Source organism: Penicillium angulare (assembly GCF_028827245.1).
Source record: "Penicillium angulare strain IBT 27051 chromosome Unknown utg000004l_segment0_segment0, whole genome shotgun sequence".
Taxonomy (NCBI): domain Eukaryota; kingdom Fungi; phylum Ascomycota; class Eurotiomycetes; order Eurotiales; family Aspergillaceae; genus Penicillium; species Penicillium angulare.
In genome coordinates, this window is record NW_026623163.1 from 986,957 (window position 1) to 1,003,561 (window position 16,605).

The 16,605-nt window shown below is 47.2% G+C and overlaps 7 protein-coding genes across 7 annotated transcripts; 4 read left to right on the top strand and 3 right to left on the bottom strand.

Annotated features, from left to right (window-relative positions):
* Positions 1-165: 165 nt before the first annotated feature.
* On the top strand, positions 166-1,741 carry N7478_004296 (RTC4 family protein; the record flags this gene model as incomplete). The annotated part of the gene is made up of 2 exons (XM_056920510.1): positions 166-1,406; positions 1,471-1,741. 2 exons carry the CDS (start codon positions 166-168, stop codon positions 1,739-1,741), a joined length of 1,512 nt encoding a protein of 503 aa, XP_056778547.1.
* A 1,424-nt stretch (positions 1,742-3,165) lies between these two features.
* On the top strand, positions 3,166-4,734 carry N7478_004297 (glutamate carboxypeptidase; the record flags this gene model as incomplete). Its single annotated transcript, XM_056920511.1, has 3 exons — positions 3,166-3,591; positions 3,645-4,005; positions 4,091-4,734. 3 exons carry the CDS (start codon positions 3,166-3,168, stop codon positions 4,732-4,734), a joined length of 1,431 nt encoding a protein of 476 aa, XP_056778548.1.
* A 1,313-nt stretch (positions 4,735-6,047) lies between these two features.
* N7478_004298 (TMEM14 family protein) lies at positions 6,048-6,427 on the top strand (the record flags this gene model as incomplete). The annotated part of the gene is made up of 2 exons (XM_056920512.1): positions 6,048-6,050; positions 6,098-6,427. 2 exons carry the CDS (start codon positions 6,048-6,050, stop codon positions 6,425-6,427), a joined length of 333 nt encoding a protein of 110 aa, XP_056778549.1.
* A 925-nt stretch (positions 6,428-7,352) lies between these two features.
* On the bottom strand, positions 7,353-8,812 carry N7478_004299 (putative C2H2 finger domain protein; the record flags this gene model as incomplete). Its single annotated transcript, XM_056920513.1, has 3 exons — positions 7,353-8,102; positions 8,166-8,578; positions 8,650-8,812. 3 exons carry the CDS (start codon positions 8,810-8,812, stop codon positions 7,353-7,355), a joined length of 1,326 nt encoding a protein of 441 aa, XP_056778550.1.
* Positions 8,813-9,689: 877 nt separating this feature from the next.
* On the bottom strand, positions 9,690-12,329 carry N7478_004300 (uncharacterized protein; the record flags this gene model as incomplete). The annotated part of the gene is made up of 1 exon (XM_056920514.1): positions 9,690-12,329. One exon carries the CDS (start codon positions 12,327-12,329, stop codon positions 9,690-9,692), a length of 2,640 nt encoding a protein of 879 aa, XP_056778551.1.
* A 2,425-nt stretch (positions 12,330-14,754) lies between these two features.
* On the bottom strand, positions 14,755-15,324 carry N7478_004301 (carboxymuconolactone decarboxylase family protein; the record flags this gene model as incomplete). Its single annotated transcript, XM_056920515.1, has 1 exon — positions 14,755-15,324. The coding sequence occupies one exon, from the start codon at positions 15,322-15,324 to the stop codon at positions 14,755-14,757; it is 570 nt and encodes a 189-aa protein (XP_056778552.1).
* Positions 15,325-15,448: 124 nt separating this feature from the next.
* N7478_004302 (uncharacterized protein) lies at positions 15,449-15,679 on the top strand (the record flags this gene model as incomplete). Its single annotated transcript, XM_056920516.1, has 1 exon — positions 15,449-15,679. One exon carries the CDS (start codon positions 15,449-15,451, stop codon positions 15,677-15,679), a length of 231 nt encoding a protein of 76 aa, XP_056778553.1.
* Positions 15,680-16,605: the final 926 nt, after the last annotated feature.

The following is a 16,605-nucleotide window of genomic DNA, read 5'->3' on the forward strand; positions in this document are numbered from 1 at the left end:
GTGCGTCTGATTGCATTTTAGTTTTCCAATTTCTTAATAAATCCTGCATTCTCGGTGATTGGGCTGTTTTATGCTGATCGGAGCATAAGCCCCAACCTCACCTCCAACCTCCGCCATATCTCCCTCCGCAACCACCTGGGCAGTTCGCGCCCTTCGACTCTTATAATGAACGCTCAACGAATACGAACGCCAAGAGATGCGTCGGTATCCTTACAAAAGAACGTTACTCTGAAAGGAGGGCACTTATTGTCAACATTTAACAAACCAGAGTCCTCACCATCAGGCACCGGATCTCCTCCAGCCGAGACGAAGCAGCGCAGGGAGCGTGAGCCCTCGATCGACGCAGAACCCCTTAGTACTGAGGATGAGCCAAGCGACGATGACGAACTACGAAGACCCATTGCGCCTGAGGGGCCAACATTGGAAGAAAAGCTCGCAGCGAATGCCAATTCGTCGCCAGCGTCGGGGCCAAGCGGTTACGGTTCAGGAAAGCAAAAGTCATTCAACAAGAAGGGGGGCTTAGCACGAACTTCAAGCACGAGAGAGAGTGGTGAGGAGGAAGAGGAAGGCCCTTTTTCCTGGTCTCAATCCCAAACCTCCAAGCGAGCAAAGCAAAAATCATTCATGCGCAATAAGCCTTCGTTCATAAGGACGCCTACATCTAGCGCTCGATCCGCTCCAACACCAGAGAAGCCTTCTCCAAAGACGAGTGCAAAGACTATGAAGAAATCTAAAAATAAAGAGAAAGCCAAGAGAGCAGACAAATCATCCGGGGACTCAGAATTAGAAGACATGCCTACCTTCAGGGAACCTATAAACATCGACGTGCCTAGTCCCGTGAAACCAAAGAAGAAGAAAAGGAGCGGCGATTCGCCCAAATTCAAAGTCCCGCCTATTTTCGACGAAAGATCCTTCTCTCCTTTGGATGGCTCCTCGCGAGACGCCCAACTCGCACCAATCGACATTTCCTCCGATTCATCCCTCAGTACATTACCCAGCTCTCCAGATCTACCTTACTCTGAAGAAGACCCACTACCACCCCGCCAGGCCTTATGTCCCATGTGCAAAGCAGAAGTGGACCCCGAGATGCTTAAACAGTTTCAGGCTCTACCTAAACAACGTCTCCGGGAACAGCAACGATTCTGCGCTTCCCATAAACAAGACTCTGCTACAAAAGAATGGCAAGCACAAGGGTATCCCGAGATCGATTGGACCAACTTTGAAGAGCGCTTACAACGGCATTACCCTGGTTTGGAAAAGTATCTCAATGCTGAAGCACCATCATATTATCGGAATATCTTGGAAAGTGCACAGAAATCTGGACAGGCTCTTCGCCTTTCTCTTACGGGGAATAATATCGAGGCGATTTCCTGTGGATACTATGGAACCAAAGGAGCTCAGAAGATGTAAGTTGAGGTAGCAAAGCTACGCCTATTGGATTATTTCGGACAAACTAACAGACTATGATAGGTTGGATGCAGTCATGCACCGATTCTCTGTCAAACTACGTCGACTTGCGAAAGACGATTCCCTCATTACCAAAGTTGGTGTTGTGGGATATGCACAGTCCGTGCTTGTTCCTGAACTTGCTCTCCGACTCATCATGGAAGATATGGATGTCCAGACCGATGTCGCGCGTGAAATTATGCGCGAGAGTATTGATATCGGCCAAAAACTTAACCCTCAACAAGACGATGTGGTGCCTGTTCTAGAAGAACCCGAAGACATTATCATGGTATAGGGATATCTTATACACATATATTACGCTACCATTGTTTGATATGGCATTTGCGATTGGGTCTACAAGATACATCTTTTTTCTTTCAGCGGTTGTGTATTTTCGTTATCGTGATACCTCTTTTAGTGCATACTCTTTTCCGGGAGATCTTTTCTACATGAAGCAAGCGTCGAGCCTGACACCTGTCATTAGTTCCATATATGATTTTGCCTAGGCGATGCGATGGTAAGACAGTGATGACATCCTGCATATTGTAGGTATAGGCATTAAAGTAAGCAGACCCGGGCATGTATAGACAACATTTGAACCTCGGAAGACATTTACATCACCTATACCCCCTCAGCATATGGGCATACGTTGCTGGCTTGATACCACAGTATATCTAATCTTTACTCACACCAAATGAATATAAGTTCAATCACTTCCTCATTTCCTTTCTCTCGTATACATATAGCTCATATCGGATAATTATCCAGGACTAGATAAGCCCATGCATCAATCATCTACACCATGTAGAGTAAAAACATATGCACATCGACCCACAAATCAAAAATACCATACATAATAAGAGCTCGTGATCTACCACAGACACCAACAAAAGCACACAATTGGACAAAAAAACGAGGTAGATACACCCAAGATCCGCTGACCAGCAAAACGGCGACAAGTCCGGTTGCGGGGCGTCTAGCCGTGGCTGAATTCCCACCAGAACCCCACTCTGAGTGGCCCACGTCCCCTGTCGTCGTACTGCTTAGTAGCAGTCCATTGCCGATCTGCGGATTATCGATCCGAATCTTCGGCTTGTCGTTTGTTTCTTCTTCCCCTTCTCTAGTCTAATTTTTTCGCGTGTTTACTGGGGGTAATTATAGAATTGGTTTGGTTCGGTTCGACGTTTTACGCCGAACGAGAAGAGGAAAAAAGAGAATGCAGAAGCCCAGGCTGCCTATTAAGCAGCTCGTGATTTTGGGTATGTGTTTTTTTTTCCGTTCGGTTTTAATAAAATGACTCGAAGCTTATAAGTTCTATCATCTAGCAATATGCCGATTCGCTGAGCCTAGTAGGTCTATTACCGGGTTGCAGAGATTTCTTCAAGAGAAATCGTGCTTGAGAAGCATTTACTAAGAGTCTTGTCTGAACAGTCGTTTTTACGTCTATTCTTCCGTATCTTGTAAGTCCCGCCTTGAGCGTGTATCGCTTCGTTAGGAGCATACAGCATAATTCGATTCTCGAGTCCATCTCAACCAACCCCACACTCTATACCGCTCTCAGCAACTCGAATTTTCCTTCTTTCCAAATTCTCCATATGTGAAGAATACTAACAATACCCCCAACAGCCTGAATTAATTCGACATGTCGGCGTCCCCGAGCAAGAAGTCGCCAAATGGGCAGGTCTCACTTCTGCGGTCGCATCGGTGAGTCAAGCCATAATGGCCGTGCCCTGGGGTTCATTATCCGACTATATAGGCCGCAAACCAGTGATCATCAGCGGCCTAATCTGCACAATGATTCTGTCCATTCTACTCGGTCTATCAAACTCCCTGGCCATGGTCCTCGCGACCCGTGCGCTTATCGGCTTCATGAACGGTAACGTGGGAATTATCCGCACCATGGTGGCGGAGATTGTACCAGAGCGCGAGCTTCAACCGAGAGCTTTCAGTATTATGCCACTGGTATGGACTATCGGAAGTATTTTCGGGCCGGCATTTGGTGGTGCGTTGGCGTGGCCTGCAGAGAAATATCCTGGTATTTTTGGGCATAGTGGATTTCTGAAGAAGTATCCTTTTGCACTGCCTAATATTGCCTCGGCTTGTTTCTTCGTTGTTGGAATCTCGAATGGAATTCTTTTCTTGGAGGTGAGTTGGTTTTTCTACATTAGTTGGGATTATGTTGTCTAATGAGGATATAGGAAACGCTGGAGACGAAAAAGAACCGTCGAGACTATGGGCTTGAGCTTGGTAAGGCGCTTACTCGTCCGTGTACCTCGGGGAGGAAACGAAGTACAAAGGCGAAGAATGATGATGAAGAGCGTACGACTTTGCTTCCTCGAGATCAGAAGAAGAAGATATCTAAGCCTGCTTCACGGCCTAGCTGGTCACAAATCTTTACACCACAGTCTTGTTTAATTCTCACCTCGTACACGCTGACCTCAGGACTTGGCATGGCATTTGATGCAGTTTTCCCTGCCTTCCTGAACTACCCTGTGCAAGATTTCAAAGACAACCCCGACGTACAACTACCATTTAAGTTTGCGGGTGGATTTGGTGTTGGTAAGTGATTCAATCAAATTCAAACAGACCCTTGCTATAAAAAAAACACTTAAAAACTGAACATGAACTAATAAATACATAACAGATTCCCAAACTATCGGCATCTACTACACTATCATCGGAATAGTAGGCATGGTCATCCAATTCCTCGCCTTCCCACCCATCGCAAAGCGTCTCGGCATCCTCCGCTGCTTCAAAACCGCCGCAATCGGCATGCCAATCGTATTCTTCCTTACGCCATTCACAGCTCTCGTACCTGATCCCTTCCGCATCCCCGCTGTCCTATTAATCATGCTTGCGAAGCTATGCACAGTCGTCTTCGGAATCCCCTGCTGCACAATTTTGCTCACAAACTCTGCTACCTCTATGTCTGTTCTTGGTACTTTGAATGGTGTCGGGACTAGTGTGAGTGCTCTTGGTCGCGCGGCAGGACCAGCAGTTATTGGAGCTGCGTTTTCCTATGGTGTGAAGCGGGGATATGTTATAATTCCTTGGTGGCTGCTAAGTGCTTTAGCTCTATGGAGTGTTGTTCCTGCTTTTTGGATTGTGGAGCAGGATGGTCCGCATCGGGATGATCAGGATGTGGAGGAGGAAGAGCAGGAGCAGCAGCAAGATCAGGATGAGGAGGAACAGATTCATGGTGAATCAACAGGGAATGGTTATGGTACTCTTGTTTTATCGAGGGAGGAGAGTGGCCGGAAGTCTTCGGGTCGCTCTGATCTTGAGTGATCTCAGACTTCAAGATAGCAGCTTTCTGATCAACTTCCTCGGGTACGGGCTTCTGGAGGACAGGCTCCTGAACAACTGGTTTCTGGATAATTGGCCTCCGAATAGCAGGCTTCTGGATAGCGAGTTTCTGAGCAGGTTTCTGGACAACTCGTTTCTGGGCAGGCTTCTGGATAACGTGGTTCTAAACAGTTTATTAACTAATGATCCGTATAGATTGAAAAGGTATATAACGCACTGTTCTATCTGGACCCATGGGGATCGGGATCGAAGGAAGACTCGGACTTGGAGATGACATACGACTAGCAGGCTGAGTACCGCGACGTTGATTAAATGCATCTTGTAGCATGGTATAGAACGCTAAGAATGGAATGTTAAAATAGGATTTCGAAAGCAAAAATATCAACATTTCAAAAGCTTACCAACTGCCCTAGCCTCTGTTTGATGGTCTGGACGACCTGGAGAAGCAAGAAGTGTAATTTCGGGATGTATTCTTTGATAATGATGGCGTAGATTATTTGTATTACTGAATCTTGTCTGATAATAATTCATACATATTAACAACTTCATGCATAACTTAGAAACACGGTAGAACCTACAGAATTAATGCAACCAAATACACGGCAAAAAAGCTCTGATTCATAAATCTCAGCAACGCCCTTCTTCAAGCTCACGAATTAGCACTTTATAACAAGTAGTTCATAACTAAATTTCGGAAGACAAGATAGCCAACTTACCTCTACTGGAAGACATGGAAGCTCCAAAGCATATTTAGTCTTTCCCTTATACCAAGTATAACTTGGATGGCGAGTAACATTGGTAGGCATGTTGGAAGACAACTGGTTTTGGTGAATTCTAGCAGCAAAAGAGCTATGTAGGGAGAGAAATTTACAAGACAGAAATCCTCGAGTCAAGGCTCACTTATATGAAGAGTATAAAGAAAATAGACTCTTTATTCGAATAAGGATACTTTTGCCTCATCCTTTAATATCTATCTTTCTTTGATAGCTTCGGTACAATATTTGTGCATCCTTTGATATCCTGAAGATTATTTTTAGACTAACCTGTTTCAAGTCTGAACAAAAAATTGAAAATTTAAATAAGACCACATTAGTAGAAACACAGTAATTCATAACCAAATCGTACGATACTGTCTAACATGTACATCGTATACAAAACCTCGGCCCATAATTTTAATTTTAATCTCACGTCATTGGCATTACTAATCCCTCCACCAGAGCTCCATCCAAATCCAACGATCACCCCATACATACCACCTCAACCAAACACTTCTTCAATTCTCCTCCAAAAACAAAATGGTATGCGCAAGCCTCCTCAATCCCCAGAAAATCGCTAACGGACCCAGTCTACCCAACAACCCCCCCTCAACTCCGCTCTAGCTCTCTCCCTCCTCACTTCACTTGGAGGCGCAATCGGCTACGCCCGCACCGGCTCTATCCCCTCAATCGCAGCAGGACTCTCTGTCGGCGCGCTCTACGCCTTTTCATACTACCGTCTTAGCAATGGACAATCCCGGGGCGAGGAAATCGGTCTCCTTGCCTCGACTGTGCTAGGTGGAAGCTCGATTCCTCGTGCTATTAAGACGGGTGGGAAGGCGGTTCCTGTTGGATTGTCTGTTTTGGCTACTTATGGAATTATTACTTTTGCGCTTGCGTGGAAGGATAGAAGGGCTTAGGCTTCTGGGATATTTCTATTTGTGTTGTTAGTAGCTTATGGGTCTATTATGGAGTTATAGGGCCAGACTTAATTGCCTGAGGTTGAGGCTGGTTGCTCTGCTCGACTCTTTGACCCTTTGTCTGTACTATAGCGAGATACTCCACTCTGTTCCAAGGTTATTACAATGGATGAAATTAGTTATCTGTTTCAGTTCATGATTGTACAGTACAGCTTGATTTGATACGTATTGAGAGGGAAGGTTGCTTTGAATATAAATTTGAACTTGTTTTAGTTGGACCATGGAAATCACGATTGCTTGATTCCCTACCTGTAACCGCGAGATAAAGAACTTACATTCGAGTAGAATGACATCGTGAGATCTTGGGAAGATCCTCGAACCCTAGAACTCATAAGAGCCACAGGAACAAAGGAAGAGGGACAGAATGATGAAAATGAGAATCAGGGCAGATAACGTACAGTCAAATCCTTCATAGCCATGAAACCCGCTCAGCACCGGCGAACCTCCAAGAACAAAAGGGAGAAGGGCCCATCGCGCTCAGCGATAGGACTCACCGAGGATCATCAAGCACATCGCCAGCGAGACAAGACAAGAAAACCAGTTTCTTTTCTTTCTTGCATTGATTGGCTCTTGGGATGGCTCTTGGGAGGAGTAGGGAAATTGTTCGCCAGAACTACTGATAGATCAGGGCAGGTAATAGCAGAAGAAGAAGAAGAAGAAGAAGAAGAACATAAAGAACATAAAGAACCAGCCATAGAAAGAAATGCTCATAGAAATTAGAGTATGTGTCGAACTTAGCTGGAGTCCGTTGTCCATCTTGTCCTTATCCATTCTAGACATCCATCCATAATCTCCCATCGAGGGAATTAGAGGAAAAGAAAGATAGAAAACGCAATCAAGGAGGTAATGACTGATATCGGATCAATCAATGCGCAGGGTCGACCACCGTGTCCTGGTCTCGAATCGTTCCCGTCACCGCTGAACCTTGTAGTTCACCCAGTGTCGTTTCCGCCGGAAATCGATCGCGCGAGAATGCGTATCGAGGGAGTCGAGCCATTTTTTCTTCGGGGCTAGTCGTCTCGTCCGAGTAAATCATACGGGTTGGTTTGGATCTCTCCTTCTTACTAGGTTTCTCCGTTCCGTCAGTCGGCTTTTCTGCCTCCTTTACCGCGCCCGATTGAGTATCAGTAGCAGGTGGGGGAACTTGTGCTGTTTCTCCATTGGAATAGCCAGGTACGGCTGTTGGGTGTGGGGGTAGATGACCCATGTGCATCTGTTGCATTTGCTGTGCATTGACTGAAGGTGCGCCGAAAGATGGGCGTTGTGGTAGACCGGATGGGGCTGGTAAGCTGCCGGAGCGGGGGGTGATGGATTCGGTGGGTGTGTGCTGTTGTTGTGGGGTGTATGGAGAAGGAGCCCCGTAGCCAGGTTGGCCAGGAAATGGTTGAGGTGGAAATCCAGTAGGAGGATAAGCTGGAACTGGAACACCGGGGACTGGCTGTGCGGCTGCTGGCGAGAATGGTGGATAACCTAGATTGACGGGCTGCTGATAAGGTAGTTGTGGTGCCGCCGCTGGGACGCCTCCATATGGTTGAGGATAAGAGTACTGCTGTGCAGGCGTGGGAACAGGTATAGTCGGTATAGTTGCAGGAGTAGAAGCGGTGGAAGATTGTTCCTGGTACTTATTAGTTCTGGAGATCGGAAGAAAATGGCTAAACCAAGAAGGCTTTGTACTCACATATGGGCCCGGCGTAGGCGTAGGCGTTGATACAGGCGGTGTCTGTCCTGGAGTCTGTCCTGCGCCCACAGGCGTTGCTTCTCCACTGCTACCACCAGCAGCTCCCTCGGCGCGCTTTGCCCGGTGTTCAGCCAATCGCTTCTTCAGGTCCGATGAAGCTTCAAGCTTCGGTTTCTTGGCTGCTGGTTGTCCGCCTGTACTGGCTCCCGAAGGGGGATTACCTGTAGCAGCTTGCCTCTCGGTCTCAGCCTGCTGGAACTGAGTGGCCACACGCTGGTGGTGCGCTTGGAGGACATCCTCTGGAATTCCCTCCATGCCGAAGATTTCGACATCAAGACCTACCCGGTTGGGCAATGCATTTTCAATTTCCGTGAGTTGTTCCTTGTGGACTTGGCTCATGTGCACCGACAATCCTAAGCGCGCAGAGATGTTAGTCACATTCGATAATGTTACTGAATGAATAGGAATTCGGGGAAAGACTTACCTCCGGCAGTATTCAATCTACGTCCACATCTCTCACATTTAAAGTGCTTGGCTTTTTGATGTAGGGTCAGAATCTTCAAGTCATCGAAATCGCGCTCACAGTAGTAGCACCATGGTCGAGACAAAAGCTCGTCCAAGGAGGGACCGCGTCTCTTCTTCACCATTGTGATGCGTGCGGGCGAAAGTAAATAGAATAGCGAGTTGGGGTCGAAGTATCGAGATGGTGAAATAAAGAGGAGGGTAGAAGATACAATAGTATACGTGAAGATCGTCGCAAAGCGACCGTCCGAAGCTTTGGACTTGGAAGTGATGCAAACCGGAATCGGTCACATGACAAGGTGGCACGTGCTACATAGTTGATTCCTCAGGCTGCCAAGATAATTATCAATATTCATGAATGTTTGTTGCTTTGATGCCCTATCATACACGGAAAATAATTAAATAGAATACACGCTCAGCCAAGGCTCCTGAGATCAGAACCATATCCCAGATAGCCAGCTTTCCCATTAGAATGTACAGGTCCTTTTTAGTGCTTGAAGTATCCCAAGACCAGATGAGAAAATGAAAACAAAGAATGAAGACTCCCATAGAATCTTTTCCAGAACGCCGACCCGCAAATTTCCCGGCAAGAGTAAATGATTTCAAAGGCAAAAAAATGAAAAAGAGTCTGAAGAAGACCTTGGCGGTCTTCTGAAACCAGAAGTGAAAACACGTAAATCCTTCCACCTTCCAGTAAGACAAAATGATGTGTTCAATCCATTCAAAAACATGGAATGACAGGCAATTGGACGGCTTGAATAATGTATCTCAAGAATAATACATTGCAGAAGGCTGTGATTTCTGCAAGAGTGTTGAACTTTGTTGTCCACTTATTTCGAATGTAGACGCATGTGTCTCTTCACAGGCACTAGGCAATCGGATCCCATGTCCATAATCATCTGGAAAATAACCCAATAGGTTATTTCTTAACTTTGCCATGCCGTGTCTATATCAAGTGGGGAGTTCGACTCAGTTTCCCGGACGTTTCTTTCGCAACAGCGATCATCTGCGGTGATGATCGTGCGGACCCGGTACTGGACCCGGCAAGCCATAAGGGTTGTACAGGAATGGCCCATAATGCGACATCGGCGGCGGGCCCTGGTGAGCCTGCGGATGGGCTTGTGGATGAGCCTGAGGGTGAGCTTGAGGGTGAGCTTGAGGGTGAGCTTGAGGGTGAGTCGGTGGATGGGTTTGAGGATGAGCTTGGGGATGAGCTTGGGGATGAGCTTGCGGATGGGCCTGCGGATGAGCCTGTGGATGGGGCTGTGGATGGGCCTGTGGATGGGCCTGTGGATGGGCCTGTGGGTGCGCTTGCGGGTGCGGCTGTGGGTGCGGTGCAAACGGATTGGGAGGCGCGTACTGAATCCTTCCAAGAGATGGCAAGGTTGGTCCAGGTCCCAAATGACCGGGCATGGGAGCTACAGTCGGGGCCTTCGGAGCCAAATTTCCAGTGGGGATTGGTGCCAATGACGGAGACTTTCGGCGCCGGCCTACAGGACGCGGCTCTTCAATAGGTTTACCATCGTCATCTGTTCGATCCTGTTCGATTTGTGCTTTTGACCGCTTGGGATTGCGGATACGGCCCTCGCGGTTGAACCTTTCCCAGTGGTCTAACATAGCCTTGGTGCGCTTGGGGTTCTTGGAGTTGGCGATCTTAAGTCGACGAGCCTCTTCGATTTCTTCCATTGTCGCATCTCGCTTCAAAGTTGGCGTGGATTTAGGGGGTGGTGTAGGTTCTGGCATGGGCGAGATTTCGGGCTGGGGTAGAACTGCTTCTTCGACAATGTGTGCTGTTTGTGGCGTGGCAACAATGTTGCTCGCACCTCGGCGACCGCGGCCGCGAGTCGAGACCGGTGTGAATGTTGGAGGCTGGGGAGTCGTCTCAAGAGAGGCGCGCGAGGATGCTGTTCGCGCGAGTCCTCCTCGGCCACGGCCACGACCTCGGGCTCGGGAACCCCCACGGCCACGGGGGGTGGGGATTGGAGCAGTCTCGACAGGTTGACAAGGTTCAAAAGTAGCACGGCGACCACCACGGCCGCGGGTGCGTCGTCTCAATGGATGAGGATCCTCTTCTGTCGCCTCACTGTTATTATCAGACTCATTCTGTGTTTCTTCGGCGTCGGTTTTGGTAGGCTCGGTCTCCACAGCTTTGCGCTTGCGAGTGAACTTTAACACTGGTTCTCGTCGGGGCTCCCACAATTTCGGAACAAGGTCTACACCATCACGCGGGATGACTGTCCAGCCATCAGGATTACGATCTTCAGGAGCAACCTTCGCAGCCATCTTTCGAGACTGGGCTGGAGTGGGAACAAAGCCGCCTTGAACGAAAGGGTTCTGAGGAACCCAGCTGACGGCAGTGCTGATGTTTTGGGCGAAAACATTATGCTTGTAGCCATACAGAATTGATTCCTTCTTATCTTCAAAATCGCGTTCATGCTCCGGAACTCGAGCAAGTGGCTGTCCTGTTCGCTTCTTGTTGCCTGCAATTTGCTCACGCTTGGCTTCGTTGGTGAGCGGAGCTCGGTGGTGTCGATGTGTTCGAGTGTAAAGTTTGTCGAGAGCAATGTATTCGTCTTGCCAGGTTTTCATCGCAGCTGCAGCAGCTTCGGTCATTGCATAAAGCTCGTCAGGTGAAAGGTTATCGGGCTTTCGAAGAATTTCAATTAAGTCATCGAATGAAGCAAGCTCGAGAAATTGTCCTTTGGTAGTCTCGGATGTATTGTATGGGCTTGGTCGCACGGTTGGCAACGCCACATCCTTCTTCTTGGGTTTGTCGCCGAATACATGTTGCCATGTTGCCTCAGCCTTGGCCATCTCTTGGTCGTAGTCAGGTGAAAAGTTTGCGGCCTTGTGGACAGTCCAAACTTTTGGCAGGCGGTCTTTTATGTCAGACTCTTGCCATTCAGCCAGGCGTCGACGATAGTCTTCGGAGAATGCAGTTCTGGGATTAGAGAGCCACTCAAGTCGGTCCAGCTTCCCTTCAGCTTTGGGCGCAACCTGGAAATTCACACTGCTAGATGGTTTGGAGGTATCGATATCTGCCTCGCTATGGTCACCATTGACCTGTGATGTAGCGGCAGTTTCCGGTTCTTGGTATTGTTGATCTCCGCTAGCTTCATCTTCTTCGCCTTCTTCGGCTTCAACCAGCTCAGCCAGGTCTCCTTCTTCGCCCTCTAAGCCCTCTTCGCCTTCTAGGCCTTCTTCAGCCTCTTCGACCTCTTCAACGCCTTCCATATCATCAACCTCTTCGGCTTGGTAGGCCTCTTCAGTTTCGTCAAAATTGGCCGTGTCATTCATACCTTCGTCGTCAATTTCAAGCTCCTCAGCATCAACCTCAACATCATCTTCCGCCCCATCATAATTAAATGAAAGGTTTTCAGGATGTGCATCAGCGATGTGATTCATGAGTAAATCATCGGCAGACATAAATCGATCAGTGGGCAATTCAAGGAGTTTCCCACACCAATCACATTTCATTTTCCTAGCCACGGGCTCTGGAGACTGTGAAATTTGGGTAGATGTGGATTGTGGACGGAATGGCTCAGAAAACTGACGGCGCATGGGCGAGTCCTGATCCTGGCTGTCACCCACGTCGGAGGACGGGTTGTCCATGTCCAAATCGCCCCGCGGAATGGGGGCCATTTTTGGCAGAAGTGAAGGAAGTTAAAAAAAGAAAGGTAGACAAATTTAGAAAGTCAAAATCTAATCAAAGGCGCACAGGGGTTTATCAAAAAAGATCGAAACCCTATGATGATCGAAGAATGGATGCAAAGTCTCTGTATAGTTTGGTTAGCCGGATTCGCTTGTAATGCCAAGCCCGCCAGTTAAGGTAAATCGAGGTGCGGGAACTCCAGATCAGGAGGTACATATGGTGAGATCAGTACATCCACCAGGTTTCAGTCACGCCTAGAAAAGAGTATCGTCGAGGAAGAAATGACATAAAACAAAGACGATTAAATCATCCATATTTTAAACATGTTTTCATCCAAGAAGAGAGTAGAAGTAGGTGTAGACACGGTCGCGGCAAATTGTGTGGATCTGACCCGAAAGTGTACATGTGCCAGATACATAAGAGGAAGAAGAAAAAAAGGAAAATCAAAGAAACGGAGAGGAAATAGTAATCGCACACGCGACAAATACGTACCATAAGATAGACAGCGGAATGGAATGGATCGCAAAGGTCTCTATGATTCCGAGGCACATCAATTTGGCCGGACGCGAGGCGCTGTACCAGACGGCGCTTGGTCGCGAGAGCGGCTGCCAGGGATGTGTACTTTGGGAGAACCAAGGCTGGGCGATAAACTGAATTCCCCTTCAGCTTCACGGCCACAACCTCCGAGAAAAAGAAAAAGATAAGAATGGGGAAAATCAAACACGGCGCAAATCAGGAATCAGATCTTAGAGATAGACAATGCCGTGATAGAGCGGTGGTTGCAGGATGCAAGACAGCGCAGTAGTAAAGACTGAGATGAAAAAAAGAGAAAAAAACGATGAGGAATCTTGCACCGGGAAAGGGGGGGGGAAACAGCAGAACAGGCACAGAGAAATTAAGTTGACAAGTCCCAACAGACGATGCCTCGGGGGATTAGTTAGAAGGAGATGGATGGCAGTTAATGATGAAGGGCAACAGTGAAGAAAAGAAAAGAGATTGAAGCGTGGTTTAGTTTGTAGTGACCATTACAACTTGCGGGTCCCACTGTTATTGCCTGATTCAGCCAATCACAACCCGGTTATCTACTAGGCCAACTTCACTGTAAGCCGCGACGTCAGAATAATTGAATCGCCCCCGTTTAGTGAAAATACAATAGACTATGACTATACTAGATCGCGACCGATGTATATTTCAGGTTATTCTCTATAGATCTACCTATTCTCTACGTCTGCATTCCCCCCATAACTACCTCCTTTCATCCGCCCGTTTCTCGGCCTCGGGTGGGCCTGACGAAATCAGATTTTAGATTTTCGGCGGGCGATTTCAGGCATGAATCCCTGTTAGCAAAAAGGGGAATGACAATCCCAGTTTTATCCATCTCTCAATTCAATGGCTTTCTAAAGAGTATACATTGAACATATAAAAAGTCCCGGAATAACACTCGTTGGTTTTGAACATAGTAGGGAGTCCTTTGCTTCTCATCGGGAAAATCAGCCCCTGCCGCTGCAAGGGTTTTCCACCATCATTAACGAACTATGAGGACCACATGAGCCAACTCATGTACAAGTAAAAGAATTAGAAAGACAATAAAACAAATTCATCTTCGAATCATCGAGTCTGGATATTCCATTCACAAAACAATAACATACAAGAGATTCCCACCCCAATCAGTCTCAGTCCCGGGCTTCTAGATTCCTTTGTTAGCCCCTTAAACTGTACTTCCGGATCTTCGACTGTCTTAAAGCACAGACCGCCAATATAAGGTGTCCTGTTTTGGTTGTGCACCGTGACCACCCAAGATAACAAGGGCAGTCTACGTAGCTGATGAGAAAAGATCGAGTCAAAAATTAATCAACTGACCTATGGAGTCCTTCTCCAGAATTGGGGAATATTGTGGAGCAACTGGTAGAAATATACAAGAAGTCTGAGCCGCTTGAGCCGAACTCAGTCCTCGAATTCTGACATCGCGAACCCATGACTGCGAGGGTCTTTTGTCCAACATTCGATATTTTATTTCTCCGCGGTTGTGCCACGAGAAAATTCGAGTTGACTTTATCAATTATTCTTATGAAATAAATTTCCCGAAAGGAGAAAAGAAGGAAATACACTGAATGTTTTGCACGCGACAAAGTACTTACTAAGATGTATAGAAATAACCAACTTCCCACTGAAGTCATGGAACTGTTTTTATCTTGCCATTACACAGTAGGTCTTGAACTAAAAGCAATTATGCATCTATATATGTACTAGTAGTACTAGCACCTTGGAGCGCGATACAAAATAATTTGAAATGGAGCCTTGGATTTTAAACTATACATGTATATCCCCAATTACTTTGAAGTTCTTCAAGGCTATCTATACTCTATATCCCCAAACAACAACTTGAACAACTTGAACTCTTCCACCAAGACAGCGCTAATGCAAATGATTCTTCTCCCCAACATCCAACGCAACCAAAAACCGACTAACACAATTATAAGCCGCAACAGTCGCCGTAATCTCCACGACCTCCCGCTCAGAAAAGCACTCCTTCAACCCCCCAAACACCTCATCAGGCACTTTCACAGTCGTCGTCATAGAATCCGTATACCTCAGCACAGCTCTCTGATCCAAACTCAACAAACCCCGCCAGTCACCATTTCCATCATCAAAGCTGGCCTCCTTATCACCAATAAACTTCATCGCTTCCTCAGGTAATCCACCCTCCCGCAATAGCGGGGCATGTTGTTCCCATTCGAACAGCGCACCATTCACAACTGCCACGCGACAGATTGCCAGTTCCCGAATAACTGTTGAGAGAGTTGTTTTGGTACGAATTGCGCCGATGAATGAGTTCCAGCCTTCTGTTACGGGGTAGGAGTGTAGGAGGGCGAGGTCTAGTGGGAGGAGGGGGTTAGGGGCACGGCGAGCTTGGACGGCGGATAGGATTCTTGCTTCGTCTGAGGTTGTGGTTGGTGGGGGGTCTGGGACGTATGGGAGACGCATTGTGTGGGTGATTTCTGTGGATGATTTTTGTGGGTAGGATTTGGGTCTATCATGGGTGGGTTAGTGAGTAGATCAGTTAGATCAGATCAGATCAGATCGAGGGGCCTGGACAAGTTGGTACACCATGTCCCAGTCCCAGGTGGAGGGGGAGACACCCACTTTTATTGAAGGGATTGGTGTATCGGGAACTCAATTCTTTGAAGTTGGAGTTGGAGTTGGAGTTGGAATAGGCAAGACAGCACATGAGTGTCTAGTTTGTTTTATCGCCGACCCCGCGTTAGTCCCGCGGGCCGCAGCATTGGCCGAAGCATCGAAGCCGGTACCCGCAACGGATGTGTTCCGATATGTCCTCTAGATGCGACTGCATGATACCGACCGCATAAACAGTTCCTGGCCGGATAATTTTGACAAACATTGGGAACTTGACTCGTAAACGGTTGGATTCATAATTAACATGGTACAATATTTAACCAATGATGATGTAATACAGTAGATCATGATCAACATGATCTGTGACCGGATCTAACTGATTAAACAGCTAGTAGGTATTTTAGTTAATCTAGATTCGTCGAAATTGGAGCAAGTTGATAGTTTTTGTCTAGGAAGGGGCCGATCTCTGGCCACCGGGCTCCATAGTATGCATTCAACCCCTATGCAGCGCCAATAACATGAGACTAATCACCTGGGCAGCACCTCCAGATGTCAGAAGCCCAAAGACACCGCTCCCATTAATAGCCACACCTGCCGCGTCAACCAGCTCTACTTTATCCTAGAGTAACGCAATGTTCCAAAAAGCACGACCTTTCCTTCAACCGGTCTTCCACGTCATTCCAGGTCCTCTCCGACCTCCACCTCGAGATAAACAACAGTACCCTTCCTACGAAATTCCTAAATGTGCAGATCATCTCATCCTCGCAGACGACATCTGTCGCCTAACAACGAAGACTATTCGAAGACTATCGCAATCTTCTCCAAAATCAAACAAACCAATTCAAACTAATTTTCCTCATACCCGGAAACCACGAGTTCTACAACGATACTTTCGCATCCGAACTAGAAAAAGCTAAACAACTTGAACGAGAACCCTGCTTCAATGGAAAATTGATCATTCTTCACCAGAAACGATTCGATATCCCAGACTCCTCGGTGACCATTCTAGGCTGTACACTTTGGTCAAAAGTGACTCTTGAATTGACAGATATTGTCCGAAGCAGAGTGAAAGATTTTCAAAAAATTGAAGACTGATCTGTTGATGACCATAATACAAGACATGATTCAGAT